At 35.8% G+C, this 18,525-nt stretch overlaps 1 protein-coding gene across 1 annotated transcript in view; it reads right to left on the minus strand.

Annotated features, from left to right (window-relative positions):
- The window catches only part of PTPRD (protein tyrosine phosphatase, receptor type, D), a 289,678-nt gene that overhangs the window by 217,413 nt on the left and 53,740 nt on the right, over positions 1-18,525 (minus strand). The window contains 1 exon segment of the mRNA XM_009328051.1: positions 3,573-3,718. Within this exon segment, the coding sequence (XP_009326326.1) occupies positions 3,573-3,718 (146 nt within the window).

An 18,525-nucleotide genomic window follows, 5' to 3' on the forward strand; every position in this document is an offset into this window, starting at 1 on the left:
CGCTGCTCGGGGACTGGCTGGGCATCGGTTGGTGGGTGGTGAGCAATTGTACTGTGCATCACTTGCTTTGTGTATTATTATTATTATTATTATCACATTATTATTATCATTTTATTTCACTTACTAAACTGTTTTTATCTCAACCCACGAGTTTTTCTCACTTGTGCTTTTCCAATTCTCTCCCCCATCCCACCAGGGGCGGGGGAGAGGAGTGAGCGAGCGGCTGCGTGGTGGTCAGTTGCCAACTGAGGTTAAACCACGGCATATACATACACAAAACAATTTACATACATGCGTATTTGCACATATGTTTGTGTCTGTATGTCTAACTTACACACAAGTTATCTGTTAGAACTCTATACTTGTTGAGAGTAAGAAAGAAACAAAGTACAGGGTTGGGAACTATGGTTATATGCCCATTATCTTCCCATTTTCATTGTAGGAATTGTTCAGTTTCTTCTTAGAAGTGGGAGAGGTCTAAGTGCAAATAAGATAAAAACCTGTTTTTTTCCGAGAAGAAATTGCTTTGGTAGCCTACAGGCTGTATTATTTTCCCTTGTTCTTTAAGTAAAGCCATTGTCCTAAACAAACCTAGAAAACAAAAAATCTCCATCTGATCTTAGCACAAACAAAAGAATAACTAGAATTCTTGATAAATTGACATTTGTGAGGGAAAGGAAAATTTCACAATCTTAAAGCAGACAGACGAACTATCTGTAGATAAAAAATGAAAGCATGGGATCCAAATAATCACAATCGTTACACTTAAAAAGAATAATTGTTATTGTTTAAATTTGAATGCTGAATAATCCTAGCTGGATGGCCAATAAAAACAACTGCAGCAGATTGGGTTGGGCAAATATTGCAGAGATTTAGTTTCAAGTCTGGTGTATCCAAAATATGTATCATAAAATGGTCTTACTTTTCCTGTGATGAGTTCTCCCTTTCCTGCATATCACAGATAATTCCTCCCACTTCCCCATCTACTGAATGAGATTTTTTTTTAAAAGCACGGATTTTTGAATAAAACCAGCCTTGTGCCACAGGGTAGAATGGTGCAATTTTTTAAACTTGTTTTTTTCCCCTTCCCTGTTTCTTTTTAAGTTCCTCTTAAAAGTCCTCCTGAGGAGGACTTCTTAGTAACTTAAAGTAGATTTTTCTAATTCATATTATTTGAATTTATTTCAAGAGGAGAAAAAAGAATCCTCCTGTATCACATTCATTCATAGCATATACTTGCAATATAAATAAAAGATGAAACATTAATAGCGAAGTCCCACAAGGTCTTATTGTAGCCTTTAATTTCAGAAACGATGTATAGCTCTCACCACTATTCTCACTCAGTTGTGAGAATTAGCCTGTGAGCAAGAACATTCCACATTGAACAATAATAATCTTCAAATACATAAACAGGGCACTGTCGAAAGAGGGAATAAACTATCTGTTCCCCCTCTGCTAGATAAGACAATTGCTATGTACATCGAGTTCCAGCAAAAAAGTTCAGGTACCGCAAGAGAAAAAAAAATCCTGGCAAGGTTCATGAAACACTGTAGCAGGCTGTCCAAGTTTATTGGAGGGGAAAAAAAAAAAACCCGCAAAAGTAACCCCCAGCATCCCTGGGAAAGCATGTGGATTAGACAGCCCACTGAAGTCCTTTCCAGCTGTATTTACTAGGCTTCTATGAAGACAAGTGGCCATATAAAACATTTTCATGTCTTTTATTACACTAAGTAATCAAACTCAGAGAAATATACAAAATATTAATGTGAAAGAAGAGGAAAAGAAGCTCAACTAATTATTCTCTTACTGCAGTTGACAATCTCAGATGTTTCTTGCTTCCCAAATGTTCCATGTGTGTTTTCTGAATCTCAGTTTCTACTGTTGTTCTGTTCTTATTTAGAGATTCTATGGCATGAAATAATGGCCTTACTTTAGACAGGAAGGACGGCTGCTTAAAATATTGATGTGCTCTGCACACTTCATAACTACTCCGTTCAGTGGTTATAATAAAAATTAAAAAATACTTGGTAACTGTTTTCTATTTCTTTGAAGTACATTCCATCCTACTTGGCTATACAGCTTGTTCAATAGTCCACTAAAGGCATTTTTTAAACATTTTAATTTAATTTTTTATAGTTCCATTCAAATATTTTTTATGGAAATAAAACTGTTTTATTTTTGCTTGTTCTTCCTAAAAACAGGTACATAGGTACATAGAAGACAATATATGAAGCAAATAAACCAGAACATATTGCACAATAAAACTGAATCAACACAGTAAACATGTACATACCCAATCTTTCAGTGTTTAGAACTCACCTCGAGTGAAAATTTTGCGACCAGAAGGGGATAAATTGTGTAGAGTTTATGATAAAAGTTCTATGTTAATCTCTCTAGCCAATTACAGCTCTGCATATGCTCTGCAAAGTGCAAACAGTTCTTGGCACTAAGAGGTCACATTTAAATTCATGCTTTTATTTCTCACATTGTAGTAAATGTACAAGCAAAGAATGATATTGGTTAATGAACAAATTCCAATGCCTTTAAATATTTTTTTGAACAAAAAAGGAATAAAAACAAATTATACAAGAAATGCAATTCTTTTCTGCTGACGTAAATCTAACCTGAAAGCCAGGGCAAGCAATCTTCCCAAATACTACTAAAAATTAACACAGAAGACTTCAATATTCAGTCAACTTTTAACAGGTATATCTTAGATCGTTCGCTCACAAAATGCATGTCAAAACTGTTTTATATACAAATTAGTCATCTTCCAAACAGTTGTTTTCTCAATGCAGAAGTCTCTTATTTAACATTGAAAATAGTAAAGAGACACGGTGAAAATTATACACTCTACGTGCCAGTTTTGGTATCCATTCTACAGGCCTTCCCTCATTTTCTGAGTTTTTTCTTCATGTTAAAGGTCAACCCATATTTGATATTAATTGTTCCTGCCACTAAAAGAGGGAATAACATTTGTTGTCTTATTTCCCCCTCAAATAACCAGCATCCTTTGAACAGATTATCTTCACTGTTTCCTTTAATTGAAGGTTGTGGAGAGAGGGGAAACAGCTTTCTCTAAAGCCTTTTCCTAGGTTATTGTTAAGAAAAGAATCAAAAGCAAACAAGTTTTACATTTCCTCTTCAGCAGCAGGAAATACAATGTCCCTTTCATCTCTCTCTGCAACAGTGGCAAGCAATTGTGGCAGCAGAAGCAGTAGCAGCCTAAGTCTGTTCGATGCACACTGTCACAAAAGGAGGTGGCTTGCTCTCTGGAGACAGCAATCACTGCTCGAATAATTTTCCCCCATCTCCTTCATGGAAAAGATAGCAGGCTGAACAGAAGCACACCAAGGCTCCCCAGTTAGATCATGCTAGTAGCAGTTTTCTCTTTAACAGTGCTATGCGTAACCAGTTTGCAAAATAAAAACTTCATGAGACTGCTCCCACTAAATTATCCCTGATAGTCATAGCTATTCTACTTAATCACTGATAATAAAGCACACATATTGGGATTAGAAGTGAGGCTGGAATTAATGTTTTTCAGAGGAACAGAACAATGGACCTAATACCTCAAATCTCTGATTGCTGACTTTCTTTCCTTTTTTGTTCCAGACAATTTTAGGTCTTGGATCTCCTGTGGCTTGACAGATGAATGAGGCAACTCCTCCAGAAACTCCTGTCTGGTCAACGGGAGTTCTTGTAAACTTTGGTGGTGCTGAAACAAACAAAAAAATAACAAAATTAATCTAAGTAGTAAACATAAAAAATAAGCCATGTCAAGATTTCAAAATGAAAGAAGGAAATGTTTTGTTTCTCCAGTGACAGTATTGACCTGCAAGACAAAGCATTAAACAATAACTAAAAGGTCAGGAAAGTACTTACAGATTTTACTAGTGAAATTTATATTAAAACAGAAATCTGATAGCATCAGAATAGCAAGATCATACATTATATTTTATCACCATTATAAATAAAAAATCCAATTTGTCTTCTGTTGCAAAATGAGCTCATCAATCAGCTGTAGTAAGATCATGATTCATGACTTGATGTTATGATCACAGGATGTCATGAAAACAGGATTGCCACCTTTGAGCCATTAAAACCAGTGACATTTAGGAGAAAGCATTTATAAGTTTGCAGTGGGGTAGGTAAATGACTATGTATTAAGAGTCCATGCAGAAAGGAGTATAAGAGAATAGAGATTTATGCTTGGGCACAGTTTCATGTATAGCTCCTGTTCACTCCCAAATTATTCTACTCTGTTAGAAAAAAGATCCAACTATTGCAACAACAGGAGAGGAAAGACAAATGGAGAAATCATTTTAAAAGTAGGAAAAGGCATTTTAATTAATTATTCTCTTTCCTTCTGTTTCTGTTACAACATAATTAAAATTAATTTATCAGCCTTGTGGTGAAACAAAACTTTTGAACTTACACCAACACAAGACATGACTTCTAAAGATTTAGTATGAAAATAGATGAGATTATGTCTAACCACAGTACAGAAATGTTAAAGAGTTCCTGTAAATATTTACATCATTCTCTTTCTTAGCTGAGAAATTTTTAGAGATCCAATACACTTTAAGATGCTGTTTTGAATGATATGAAGTGAATACTTAGGGCGAATACATGATAAAAAATCCATGTCTTTGCTACACAGTCTTTCTCAGTTTTAAGTTGTTGTATATAGTTGCTCTATAGCAACTGTTGCAATTCATTTTTGCCCTCATCTTCAACTTTCAGCAGTCAGCTCCTTTCTCTTCTCAACCTCTTTGCTCTTCTTCACTTTCCTCTCTTACTTCTGACACTTATGTACCTGTACTGTACTTGTTTTCATTTCTAAGTTGCTGCTCTTCACTTCTGATGTCTAACCCCTTATTCTGGTCTTTCCACACGCAATACTTCTTGTCAGCATGTTTATTTAAATGTCAGAAACCCAGCAGACTATAAGTATGTATGTACGTAACACTGGAAGAAATCCTGAAATAACTTAAAATGCCAAGAAAACATGATGTGGTCATTATTATAAAACTAACTCAATATGTTGTTATGTTGCTACATTAAATATGAGAGTATGCCGACTGTACTAAGTTTACGAAATGAAATTAGTCTTTTTTACGCTACCCCTAATGTGTAACATACCAGTAACAAAGATAATTTTCAAAAAATGCAGTATAAATATAATGTTGCTGAAAATCTACATGCTTATGTCAGGCAAAATTGTTATTGCTCAACTTTTCAGGAAGTCCAAGGGCCCTTGAACTATCTGCTGTGCTAATTTTGCCTGGTGAACATGTAGCTGAAACCAAACGCAACAGCAAATCTGAGCACAGCAAAATAGTGTGCCACTGCTGCCATGGGGAACTTACAAAAGAACTTCTCTGATGTTAAAAAATTGCCAAAACCATGGCAAATAAATCATACTCAGAGCAAAAAACCTAAAAACCTTTTCCCAAGTCACAGGCTTTATGTCTGGACCACAGAAAAGACAGAAATGTATTCTGATTAAAAGCATCTGGGTTTCACCAAAACTGCTAGCTTTGAATCCTTTTCTATGCATGTATTAACCCAGCAGTCTGATATGTAAAGAGACATGACTGAATCTGATATGCAGACATTCTGTGGCACAAGTTGTGATTGTGTGCCATCAAATGAAAAATGGTGTGCTGCCATTCTCTTTTTATTCTTTTTGACGTTTTGTGAATTCAGTGTTGAACCTCCCACCAACGAAAGAAAAACACTGCGTGGGCAAACCATCAGCACAGAGTAATTATGTATAGTAGCTCACAGGCAGCTTTTAAATTCTAAGTTTATGCCTCACTCATACATTCAGTGACTGCCCAACTGATGAAGCAATCAATGAAGCAACTTACTTCCTTAGAGACAGGGTCTGTTTGGAAAATTTGCCAATTTTGCCATGCATTACAAGGGTCAAGGAGGGAAAGCAACTCAATTTAAGAGCCATGCTGTTGCATTCATTCCTGCAACACTTCACTTATCTTGGGACCAGAAAAACTGCAGATTTTTAAACAACAAACAAAACAAAAGCAATGAAAAATGATAAGCAAAGACCGTGTTGAACTATGTTAAGTTAGCTCTGCAAAAAAAAAAAACAACCCACCAACTGACCGACCAACCAAAAAACCCCAACCCTACTATCAGGTTTTATGTCACTGCCAGTCACCATGATCTCTATGGTTGGCATGCTTTTACTAATATGCAATATATTGTATTAATGAAATCAATAATTAAAAAAAGATAAATATAGGGGAATCCCTTCCCTCCTTATCAGACACTCAGAAACAAATTCTCCATTAGTGCTGTTCGGGTAAACACAAGGGAGCTTGCACTAATTTACACCATATGACAATTTACCTTTCCCATTGCTGCTGAACACAAAAGTAAAAAAATCCCCTTCATCTCAACACTCTGCAAACTGCAAAACTGTTTATCAAAGAGTGCATATAGCAATATATATGAAACTAAAAATTTTCCACCAAACTTAACTGCTGTTAGAGGTAAAACCAGTTTTCTGACAATTTCTTCATCTAGGACTGGGCCAAACCTGGTAAAGGACTGGAAGTGCTATGACACCTTATGAAAATTGCTTACTAGGCTCCTGCAGAGCTGTATCTGCATAGGGGAGTTGCAGGAATAGGGCTGAATACCTAACTAGGCTTTGGTAACTACCTGAAGAATGGCAGTATTTTTCCAGTCCTACGTGAATTTTTGCTGGACTGACAAATAGTAAAGCTATTGTTTGTTAACTAACAACACTTGCTATGAAGTATTAGAGGCAGAAGACAAGTGCAGTTGTTACTGTAATTCCCTATTTATAGACTTTTTCAAGAAAGACAAGGTTTTAAGGTTGTATGTAAAGACCACATTATTGTATGTAAAGACTGATATTGTCTACATCAATAAAAAAGCTTCACATTCCAGTATAGAAGGGAACCGTGACAATCTTTGTGTTTCACTTACAACCATAATCTAGCTGAAAAAAATAAGGTATGTGGCTGGTCAAAGTTTCCTTTTGCATAAGTAAGTAATTCCATTGCCACAACTCTCCTCCAGTGCCTAATCTTGAAAGTAAGACAGTTACCTTTGAGGTATCTTTGAGAAGGTAAATTATTATTAGACCATAGATAATTTTATCTGAAACAGGAAACTTATAGTAGTCCTGTACACTTCAGACATTTTAATGCATACAATGGCCGTTTGCAGCAGTTCACAAAGTTAAATTTAATTTGGCAAACCAGTTAAATTCTCCACTTCAGACTCAGCAGCTGCACCAGAAGGATAATAATATCTGCATGTTTAATAGGTGTTGTGAGGATAAACTCATTTATGGTCAAGAGATGCTCAGACTATGGTGATAGTAGCCAGCCAGCCATGGAGAAAGATAGGTATTATGCAACCCATCTTTTCATTATTCAATCCACATGTTCATCTCGTTACATATAAAGTGAGTGTATACCCCATACATAACCAGTGTAAGGGTATATGGAATCATAACCCAACAGAACCAAAATGAAAAGTAGTATTTGTTGCCTTTATCTTTATAAAGGTTATTAATTAAGGTTTGACACAAATTATCTCCACAATTAATGTTGTCAGTTTCTTGACATTGATTCTGATCTAAGCTGCTAGGCATTCTGATAGCAAACACAATTACACTTGCACACACAGTTGTGCTTATTAACATGAGGGCAATTTTGATTGAGAACTGACAACTATTTTCAATCTCCCTTAACAACAGCAGTGCAGAGTCCAACAAAAACTCTCTGCAGCACACTTCATTAAGCACAGCAACAATCTGTATGGGAACCTTCCAGTGCAATTAAATCTGCCAAAAAAATCAGATGTAATAGGTTACCAACTATGAGGTCACAGCCTTTCAGCACTTTTGAAACTCTACTTGGTCACATTTCAATAAAGCTGCAATTAAAATAACAGAAGTGTAATTAAAATAACAAAAGTAAAATTCAGTTAAAATCAGCACCTCATATTTCTGGACTTGAACTCTCTTGTGGGCATCATCAAAATTGAAGCAATATTGGCTATTAAATGCAAACAACACAAGTTTTGTTTGTTTCAGCTTGTTTATCTACCAGTGCCTACTCAGATATTTGTGCTGATACTGAATGTTGATACCTTGTCGAGGAAAAAATTTTACAGCAGAAGGTTTCTGTAACTTGGACTTATGGAAAGTACCACAAGCTTTGTCATCCAAGGCCTGAGGGTTCCCACCCTCTACTGCTTGTTATGCACTTCTTGCTGGGACTACTGAGAAGCTCAAGTGACAACTATTGAACTACTGCAAATTACACTCTAATATATGAAGGAAAAATTAATTTATTGCTAGCTCACCTTAAATATACTGAGCTTTAATTTGTTTGTTTTAAGGAGTTTAAAGCCATAGAAGTTAGGCTGCTGCTTCAACAAGCAGTCAAGCTGTCGCCCCAGGGGGCACAGGAACTTCTGAAATAGAGAGAGTTTACCACTAGCCAGAAAGAAGCTGTCCTTTTTTGCATATTGAGGCTCCATAAAATACATTTATAACATGACACTAAAATAACTCACTTGGAACATTTTCATAGCTTTGCATGAGCATAAGACATCCCTTTTTTCTTTTGCACTTCCACATTGTCTTTTGTAAGTTTAAATACAATTCTGAAGTAGTGAATGGAATTAACTAATTCGCATTTCATCATGTTACAGAATTATCTAACTGTTTTAATTTTGCTGTTTTATACTCTGTGCTGTGCTTTGAGGACATGTAATAGTTTTCCTCTGCACTCAAATAAAATGTCTGACAAAATGTTTTTGAAATTAGTAGTTCAGCCCCCTTCTTCCTACAGCTACTGAGAGTGATTCTTGTGTAGAGACATTTTTATGGACATAACTCCTCTAATTAAGAGATAAATATGAGGATAAGACTTCACCTTCTTTAAAGGTAAAGTGAGAGCTAATGGGACGTCTGCAGCCCAAGTATAGCAAGCTCAGCATGTGGACTTACTATGGACAAGTTCTATAGAGAATGCAGACCTTAATGTATTTCTGTTTCTAGACCCTCTATTTGGGGTGCATGGAAGTTCCTAGTACACCATAATTCAACTTACGATGAAACTTTGTCATATGCTTGAAATATGAAAAAGTTTCCAAAATCAGAATAGAAATTTCCAAAAATCATATCCTACCATACCCTTTGTCAGGATTCATAGCAAATGTGAATAAAGTAACAAAGACATCAGAAAAAATTAAACATGCTAAGATGCTTCTTTCAAATGCCCCCTTTACCTGTAAATTAACATATACTGATGTTTCAGGAGACTCCTAAAAAATTACAGTAACCTTTTGGTTTTAAAGACCTGTTTTGTAGCAATAAAAGCTGGAAGATGATACAGTCACAACTGTTCCTATGGAACCTTTTCATCTGACACTCAGAAATGCAGGTTGAGCGCCGAGTAAACAATGTAGTCTGGCAGGTGCCCATGCACTTTGGGATACTGCACACACACCATCACAAGAATCACTGTCACTTATTGTAGAGCCCCTATGTATTACTGGTCTAGTGACATCAAGTTTCAGTGGGGTATGTGATTCCTGGTTATAAATTCTGAAGTCATTCTTTCCATGCCAAATTATACACTCAGAAAATTCCTACATGGAGTGGAGAAAAAAAAAAAAAAGAGAAAAGAATAATAGAAATACCCTTTATTCACCCCACGTCCCACTTTGCAATATTCACTGCGTCCCACTGACTTATCAGGAACTGCTATATATTCTAAGTAAACAGGTCATAAACTGGTTCACATTCAATAACGGTGAAGGCTACTGTCCTGGTAAAAATGAACGAATAGGCAAATGTTGCATGTAATCTTAGCCTGATACTGTATAGATGCATTACAAATTACATGAGTTATTATTCTTTTCACAATTCCTCTAGGAGTTAATATACTAATAAACTACTACATATATACATAATATTTAATATAAAAGCTTTTTGTGCTCATTTATTTATTAAAAGGCTTTTCAAAGCACACTCATTTACAGCATTCACTGCTAATTTACTCATTAATCATAATTTGTGACATCAGTTAGACTGATCATTGTTACAAGCAATTGTTTTGCCTTAATTCTAACCTGCACTTACAGTGGACCTACAAATTGGCTATGTAAGAAAGTTAATTAGCTTTTTATTTCTATAGGGTGTGTGACAATTTGTATTGATGAAATCTGCATAAAGAAATCCCAAAGTTACCAACTGGTACATTCCTAAAGGCTCTTGTCTGTCAGTCACAAGCTGGTGAAATTTTCCTGTTTCTCACCGAAAACATCTTAAAACTGTATCATCCTTACATCCTTCAGCAAGAATAGCAACAACGCAATCTTCAAATGCTGTCATACTCTGAGCAGCTGAATAGTTTTATTATCCTGTGAATGAAAATTACCAGGTTTTCATCTTTGAACTACTAAATGCAATCCAGCTATGCCAACTAATTCCAGCTGAATACTTTGATCCATTTGGTTCACAAAAATTATTTGCAGGTACAAATACAGGTTTCTCAAAATCCCGGGTGAAGGAAACTAAGCTATTTCACTTTACAGGTGTCACAACATCCTTTTAAAAACGCAGCCCCTACAACAATGCTCATAAAATCTTTATAATACAATCAAAATTTTTATCTCCCCACCTTCTTTCTGCTACTTGTATTCTAAAAACAAAACCACTCAGAAGAAACAGTTACATCAAAAAATGTCTGGTTTTTTGGGGGGGTTGTTGGGTTTTTTTTCCAATTTAGCAGTTATCTCCAGCTCCCAAGCCTTCAATCAGCCAGAGCACACCCACCCTACAAATTTAGTAAGCGGCTCAAAAAAAGATTATCACTTCCAGATCTCTCAAGGAAAATATTAAAAGTCAAGCCTATCCTTATGTTTTCAGATTTTCTGCAATGCACAGTGTCAGTTTACTAGGCTGACCATCGGGATTATTCTTCCCTGCAATACAAAATCAAATTACATACTTACAAGTAAGGCCTTACAGGTAGAATAGGTAGGTTATATTTTCCAAAAGGTCTAATGTTAAAATAGCACATTCCTAATTTGTACCTCCAGGCTGTGCAAACCTTGGTACCAGCTCATGTCTTTGTGGATTATGTATGCTTTTTTAGAGACAGACATTATCTGAGCCCTAGGGACATGGGAAGAATACAAACCAACACAGACAGCAGCAGACATTTATTTGCCAACTAACATCGTCCCCCTCTGCTCCCATACTCATTTACAGTTTATAATAACCGGTAGAAAGAAAAAGGCTTTCACAAATATGAAGAACCTATGTGAAAAACCTGTGAAAAAGCCTTTTATTAATACTATAGACCAATACGCTTATACCCTAAGTAGGACGAAGCTGAAGAATTTACTGCTGTGCTTTTTCTGCTAAAACTGTTGCAGGCAACCTGATAACAATTTAAGTTGGTTTTGTGACAAATTATTAGGACACTTACTGTAAATCTGAGACCAGCCATTAACTACTGCATCAGCAGAGCGTTATCACACTAAGCCTAACGGGAAGCCAGGGCTGACAGGCCATCAGAGTCAGCCTCCTCGATGATCACAACAAAGGAGAAGGCTCCCAAAGCCAGACCTACTCTCACCCAGTCTCCTCTTGCCTTCAACCCCCAACATGCATACACAGCTTTACCTGCCAGTGCTACACACCTATTACCTTCACTACAAAATTTAACCTTCTTTTAAATATCACTACAGAAAATGAAACAGTTTTACACATTTGTTTCTAAATCTCCCCTTGTTTACTCCAGTTGTCTCTTCAGTTGTTTCTACACAAGAATTCTGGTTTACACTAGTTTAAGAAAAGAGAATCAGGATGCTTGGTTCTAGTATTTAACTAACCTGAGCACTGAAAGATGTAGGCATAGCATTAAGTACCCACTATGCAGTAAATGCACAGGACGGCAAGAATTCTTTTTCTCTCTCCCATGCCTACAGGAATTCCAACACAGCACACGTGTTCAAATGCACAATACAAAACAAACTAGGTATAAGCCTGTTTGTATACATAGTAATTATCACATACAGTATATGTAAAATCTGGGTGGGGCTTAATCTACCTGAATTAGAAAGAGGAACTTGCTAGTTAATCCAGTACTAAGCCTCCTTCCAGCAGCAAATGAAAAGCATAAAGCCTCTTGAATCTAAAAGGTTAGTGACGTGCTCCACTTCATCCCTCAGGAACATTACATAAGCTTGCAATATTCACTAATTTAATGAAAGGAAATTCCGCTTCAAAGCTCTCTACTGCTTCTTTTTCAAATTTTAATGTCTGCAGACTGCATATGAATTATTTGGTAACTGAGAGCTGACACTACTTTTCAATGTGCAAACTAGAAACAGTGGATCTTAAAATGCCCAGTAAGCTGATCTCTTTCCAGAGAAGTTTTGCTCTAAGAGAAAAGGGGCAATAATGAGATTCTACAGGTAAGAGTTTCAATTAGTGACTGAGAGTATCTGTGTTATGACTAGAGAGATGGTCTTTATTGGTGTTTCAGTCTTAATAAAAACCTCAAAATACAGGTACCAAAACTAGGAAGAGTAAAACTGGGGCACTGTAACAACTGACTGAAGCTTCCACTCATTTTTTATTTATCTAAACACAACAAAATGCATACTTGGCCATTTATACACAGGGCAGATTGCTGATTAGCGACTGTGGAAGCAAGATAACCTATCTAACGATAAGACTGACTCAAAGAGAAAAGAAACCATCTACACTGAACATACTAAATATGGGTCAGTGTTAATGCTTGACAAGGCACCCATATAAGCAAATTCTCATAACTCCTGTTCAAGCAGAAGAGAAATTAATAAAATTCTGCCTGAGAACAGACCATATCACTTACTTTCATCTAAGCATCATCTTTCTTTTCCACCACTAGAAGCAAACTGCCTTGTTACCCATACCCCAACTGCCCAGCACATCAAAGGGGAAAAGCATTCTGTTACAATCTGCTACTATGCACTGTGAAAGTGATCTGAGATCCTAGTCTTTTGTAAAACATGCCTATATGGGTGAAATGCCTTAATGTTATCCACTTATTGTAAAATCATCCCTAGCTCAAGCCAGCTGAAGGTAAAAGCAAGAAAAATTTATAAAACTCAAAATACATACGTTATCAAAGTTTAGAAGGACATGCGTGATAGAAAATTCAAAGTCATTCAGTCTTTCTATTGCAGTTACCAAAACCTGAAGACCTTCCTTCTCCACTTCTGTTTCCTGGTAAGGTGAGGAGGCTTTAGCTTAGGGACCAAGCCCTTGGCCAAATACTAGTCCCCACCCTTCATCCCCAACAGACAAGGAATATACCCAATCTGTTCCTTGGGTGTATGAAGGTGATCTTTAGATTCATCAAACCCATCTCAAATATAGTAACTGACCTTCAACTTAGTGACAAGGTGGTTTATATCTTCTCCTCTTTTGAAGCATTTTGGACAGAGTCATGTCCTGTCCTGGTGGTAAACACACAGTTTTATATCTCTTTGTTGGCTTAAACTGTTAAACTGCTGAGGGGGCAGACTGTTGTTACTTGGGACAAATGTGTGTGTGCATCTAATCATATCTTACAGTCCATACGAACATATACAGTTTGGGGCATTAAGGGGTTTAAGATGAATTTCTACCTGCAAGCCAGCATTAAGAGGTGGCATGACTTGGCATAAGCATAATTTACTGAGCTAAACTGGTTAATAAAAAGACTATATCATTAAGCTTGCTATAAAATAAAAAAATACCAGTTAGCAGAGACTTATAAATCTTTCTTTCCTTCCTAATAGGTTAGAACTACTTCATTCCAGAACTTGATAAGCATCTTTCTCTATCAGTTGTAAAACAACATTTACCATTTGCCTACAACAATTGATTATATGAAACCTAAATTACATGTCCAGCCAAGTAGAGAGAATCCATGTTCCTCTTACCAGCAATGCTATGCAATGCAGCCCAGCTTCAGCTGAACTAGAAGACAGGTTAGTGTGTCCTGTAAGATGATACATTACTAATGCATAAGCAGACATTCATAAACTAGGTCAGAAAACTGTTTATAGGTATTAAAAAAGATTCAGTGACTAAAGGCTCCAGTGGATCGTCCCAGCTCCTTGCCTACAAGTCACTTAAGATACATCAGTACGGTTAACAGTACAAGTAGCCTGCTCTGGGACATGGTTACGCAGATATAAAAGCACTGATTAGAACGTATTTACACTGGCAGTATTTTTGATACTGTGTGTTTTCAGTACTACACAACTTTCCTACTGTGTATAGCTCCTGCTGTGAATACGAGCTCCTACAAGTTAAATTTTTTTGTCAGTAAGAACAATGCACTGCCAATATGCAAAAAATACTACTCCTAAAGTGCAGTTTTGTAGTTAAAACCACGTCTGCTCTATGAACTTCTTCTACAAGAGCTATATTGCTTTAACTCCTCTCCGATAAAGTTATGCCAGCAGAAATTTGAAGTATATTATAATATTAATATAATATTATATAATACATTCAAGAATGTGAGAATTAAAACTTCATGTAAAGGAATGCACAACAAAGCTGTAACTAGCTCAAAAATGCAATTAAACAGTAGAAACATAACCAAAAGAAACGTATCACCACATAAAGGTAAATCTCTAATTACTACAAGTCCATTTCTTTTTAATTCTGATATGGGACAGCACTTTGTACAACGATATTCTGCAATCTATTACCTAAAATCACTGCAGAGTACAATTATTTGATACCTTGTATGTCTCTGTAGCATTGCACTTGCTTTACAAGAATCTTGCATGGTTATTCATGTTACTTAAGTGATTTTAATACAATTTTCAGTGATTAAAAATACACCTAAATAGATAATCCTGGCCCACAGTGCTGTGTCTAGCTTACACCTATCTCATCTATATCTCACCAATGATATCTTCCATTCTTCTCTCTTTAACATAAATTAATTCTTCTTTAAAAAAAAAGAGATACCAAGATATCATTAACACTACATGGAACTGACATTCAGTCAAGAGCATGCTATTTAAAGGGGGACATAATGACAAATTCAGAGTGGAAGAGGGTAAGAATCTTATGTGTGGCCAGATACCATGCTATAAGAGGAAATCTTACACTAGCATTCTCCAGCTTCTTTTGCCATTGAATACAAAGCTTTTCTGTTACCCAGTTGAAGAAGCCAGAAATTATTTTGTTTCATTCATACAGGTTATTTTCAGTGTCAATGTTAAAAGCACTGCCAAGTGATTTTTATTAATGTGCTATATACAGATTGTGAAAAGCCTCACTTTTGCTTGGTCATCTCCCTTAGAAGGAATTCCCATCAAATACCACAATTCTGCTTTATCCTCACTTGAGAAAATCAACAGTGGCCCAGACACAGGGACTCTTATTCCGTTCTTACTCTCCTCTCATGCATCGTCCTTGTCTTATGCTCTTCTTGCTCAATCCACAGCTGTGCTGAGACCAAGCTAAACAGACCAGACTGGAACCATCTAGAGCAGTTCAGGTGTGTGGTCCTGAGAAAGTCAGTGAAGGCAATACAGAATAAACAAAGTTAATTCACCTGCGCCTTACATCATGCCTTATCTGTGGAGTGATTTTATTTTTACAGTGAAGGACCCCCCATAAGTTGCGACCATGACTGTACCACTGAAATACCGATGTGCAGAGGTGATCTTCACAGGGTCGAAAATACATTTTCAAGTTAGTGATTTGACACTAAGTACTTGCAATACCTTCTATGATTTCATCCAATCTACTGTTTTTAAGGCAAACTTGGTGATTTACAAGATTACAAAATAGAAGCTTGCAAGAGTTTTGTAGGACAGAAAAACCAAAAGTTACATTTGCCCTGTTGTAGACATTTTTACTCTGAAACCTCCATCATAACCAGAAAGCACAATTCATGCTCATCTTTAAGATAAAAGTAAAAATAACTGAAATATAACTACCAATAAGGACTGCATTCTCCATTTTTCTTTCGCAGGCAAATAACACTATTTCCAATTATTAATTATAAAACCAAATATTATTATAAAACCAAAAAGTGGTAGCAATCCTAGTCATGGTTCCCTTCTTAGTTCACATCTAACTAGTAAGAAGATTCAGAAACAAATTCACTGAAGTTTGGTCTCAAGAGATAAAATTGGAAGCCAAAAGCACTGAAAGTGACAGTTGGCTACTGGACAGAAAAGAGGGCCAAGAGCCAAAACTTTGTAATTCTAATCCCATCTCTGCTAATTGCTTGTTGTTTAGTTTCAGGCAAATTACTTAACCTCCATGTCTCAATTTCCTTACTTCCAGTATTATGCTACTTACATACGTCGCAAAACATAGGGAGGAGTATTATAGTGGTTACTGTCACTATATTTACAATATTTGTGTAGAGATTTGTGCTTATGCATTGAATGAGAGGGCTGAAAAATGTTCCAATTTAAGCCCTATCTACTTAACAAGAATGACGCTTCTATCAGGGCGAAGGAAAGAAAAACGAACAAACAAACTACACTCAAATCTTTACTGTCAGTGAAAACTGGTAGCTGTTTGGCAAAGTTATTAATCTTTCAAAATTGCAGTTCTCTGCATATCAGTATTGCAAAATGTTGGTTTAATTAACACTCTTTTCTCTAAGGAAATCAGCTTACATTGCACAAGTGTACTGAATAAGAACTGCTCATTTTGACACTGAGAGGTATGTACTGAAAGCGGTTATCTTCTATGAAATTATAATAAATTATTTCTGCAAAATATATTGCCCTGCATTGTAACTCAAATTCAAACTTGTATAATTGTGTGTATCCATTTAAATAATAGAATTGAATGTTTTAATTACGCAGCCATATTAATTATAATGTTCACTTAAAATATTAATTTATATAACACTAAAAATGTATAGATATGTTTACATCTAAGTGATATGCATGTTCAGAAATTAGAAATTTAGCAAAACTGTATTTTACACATCAGTCTTCAGCAATCTCTTGAAAGTATACTTTAAAACAGCTGAATGTTTCCTGAAGAGAATTGAGAACCTGGGTTTGCTATCTATGAACTCAAATTTCTGTATGTCTGAATCTCAATGGCATATTTGAAATGTAGAAAATGTCTAGTGATCAATCGTTGTACTGCATCATCAAAGCTACAATCTGCTCATAGGAATCATACAAAAGTAGGGTAAAATCTGCATTGTTGCAAAACTTTTTGATTTTTCTCTGCTTTTTCTTTCTGGATATAAGAAGACAACCTGAAAAAAAAAATTCTCACAACAAAACTGAAACTATTGACATAAATTCATATGAAGTTAGACTACTGAAACTAGGGAAGCAAAGAATATAGCAGGTCACCAAAAAGAACACACAATAGCTGGCCTCAAATATCCAAACATGAAAGGAATTGGGCTGCGGAAAGACAGGAATAAGAAACAAGCTGAAAACATAGCTCGTTTCATGAAAAAAATGCTGAAAAGCAAAAGAGAAGCAGAAATTGCTGGTCAAACAATGCAGAGGGATAACCCAAACCAAGATGAATTTCAGGTATATTTAATATTTAAGTAAAAATATAAGTAAAAATTAAGATCTTTATATATGAATATATAGCCAGTCAGTCACATAAGTTTATTAAAAATGAAAAATGTTTGAAAGCTTTGTCTTTACTATGTATAAAAGTTGCTTGCTCCCAAGGGCTGTCCAGAAAGTTGTAAATTACTCTTTGTATTCCTTAACATGCTATGCACCATACAGAATAATGGTAAAACCTCTTGAATGAATTACTGTATTGTTCGTAAATCACCAGAATCAATTACTGCATATTGTTCCTTCACTGAATGCCTTTAGAAAAGCAGCTTCTGGAGGTTCAATAATTTTGCATATCATTGTGTCAAAAGCTGGCACACACCACTGGAAAAAATTCTAATTAGAATTAGCAATAAATATTTAGAAGTTATACTTTGATGCTTTCACTTCTAATACCAAACCTCTTTCTCAAAGTAGACAGCTTTCAAAAAACTCCTGAAAAAAATAAAGTCTTTGAAGTTTTTGTTTTCATTATTCTTAACAGTGCTTTTCACTGTAATAATACAATATAATGCAATAGAGTACCAAAGCAAAAAGGAAGTGGGGAGAAGAATCAATATAAAATTATTACTGACAGAGATGGAAATCAGCAAAGAAAAGCCCATTGGAGTACCAGATGTATTTTTTTTAATGTGTTTGGCCTTTAACCCCAGCAACACAGTTAATAATGAAGAATACAAGGTTTAAATTTTTTGTGTATTTTCTCCCTCCTCAGTAGATGGTAGTATGGTGTGTTCATATGTATGTGTTGACCTGTTGTATCAGGTACATAACAGCATAACATCAGCAGATAGATCTTTTGCTGTGCATATTTAATTAGCTCTGCGCTGGTATACAGGAATACATCTGCTTGGCACAGTTAAAAGAAGTATAGTTCTCACT

This window comes from Pygoscelis adeliae, unplaced genomic scaffold, assembly GCF_000699105.1.
Source record: "Pygoscelis adeliae isolate BGI_AS28 unplaced genomic scaffold, ASM69910v1 Scaffold45, whole genome shotgun sequence".
Classification (NCBI taxonomy): domain Eukaryota; kingdom Metazoa; phylum Chordata; class Aves; order Sphenisciformes; family Spheniscidae; genus Pygoscelis; species Pygoscelis adeliae.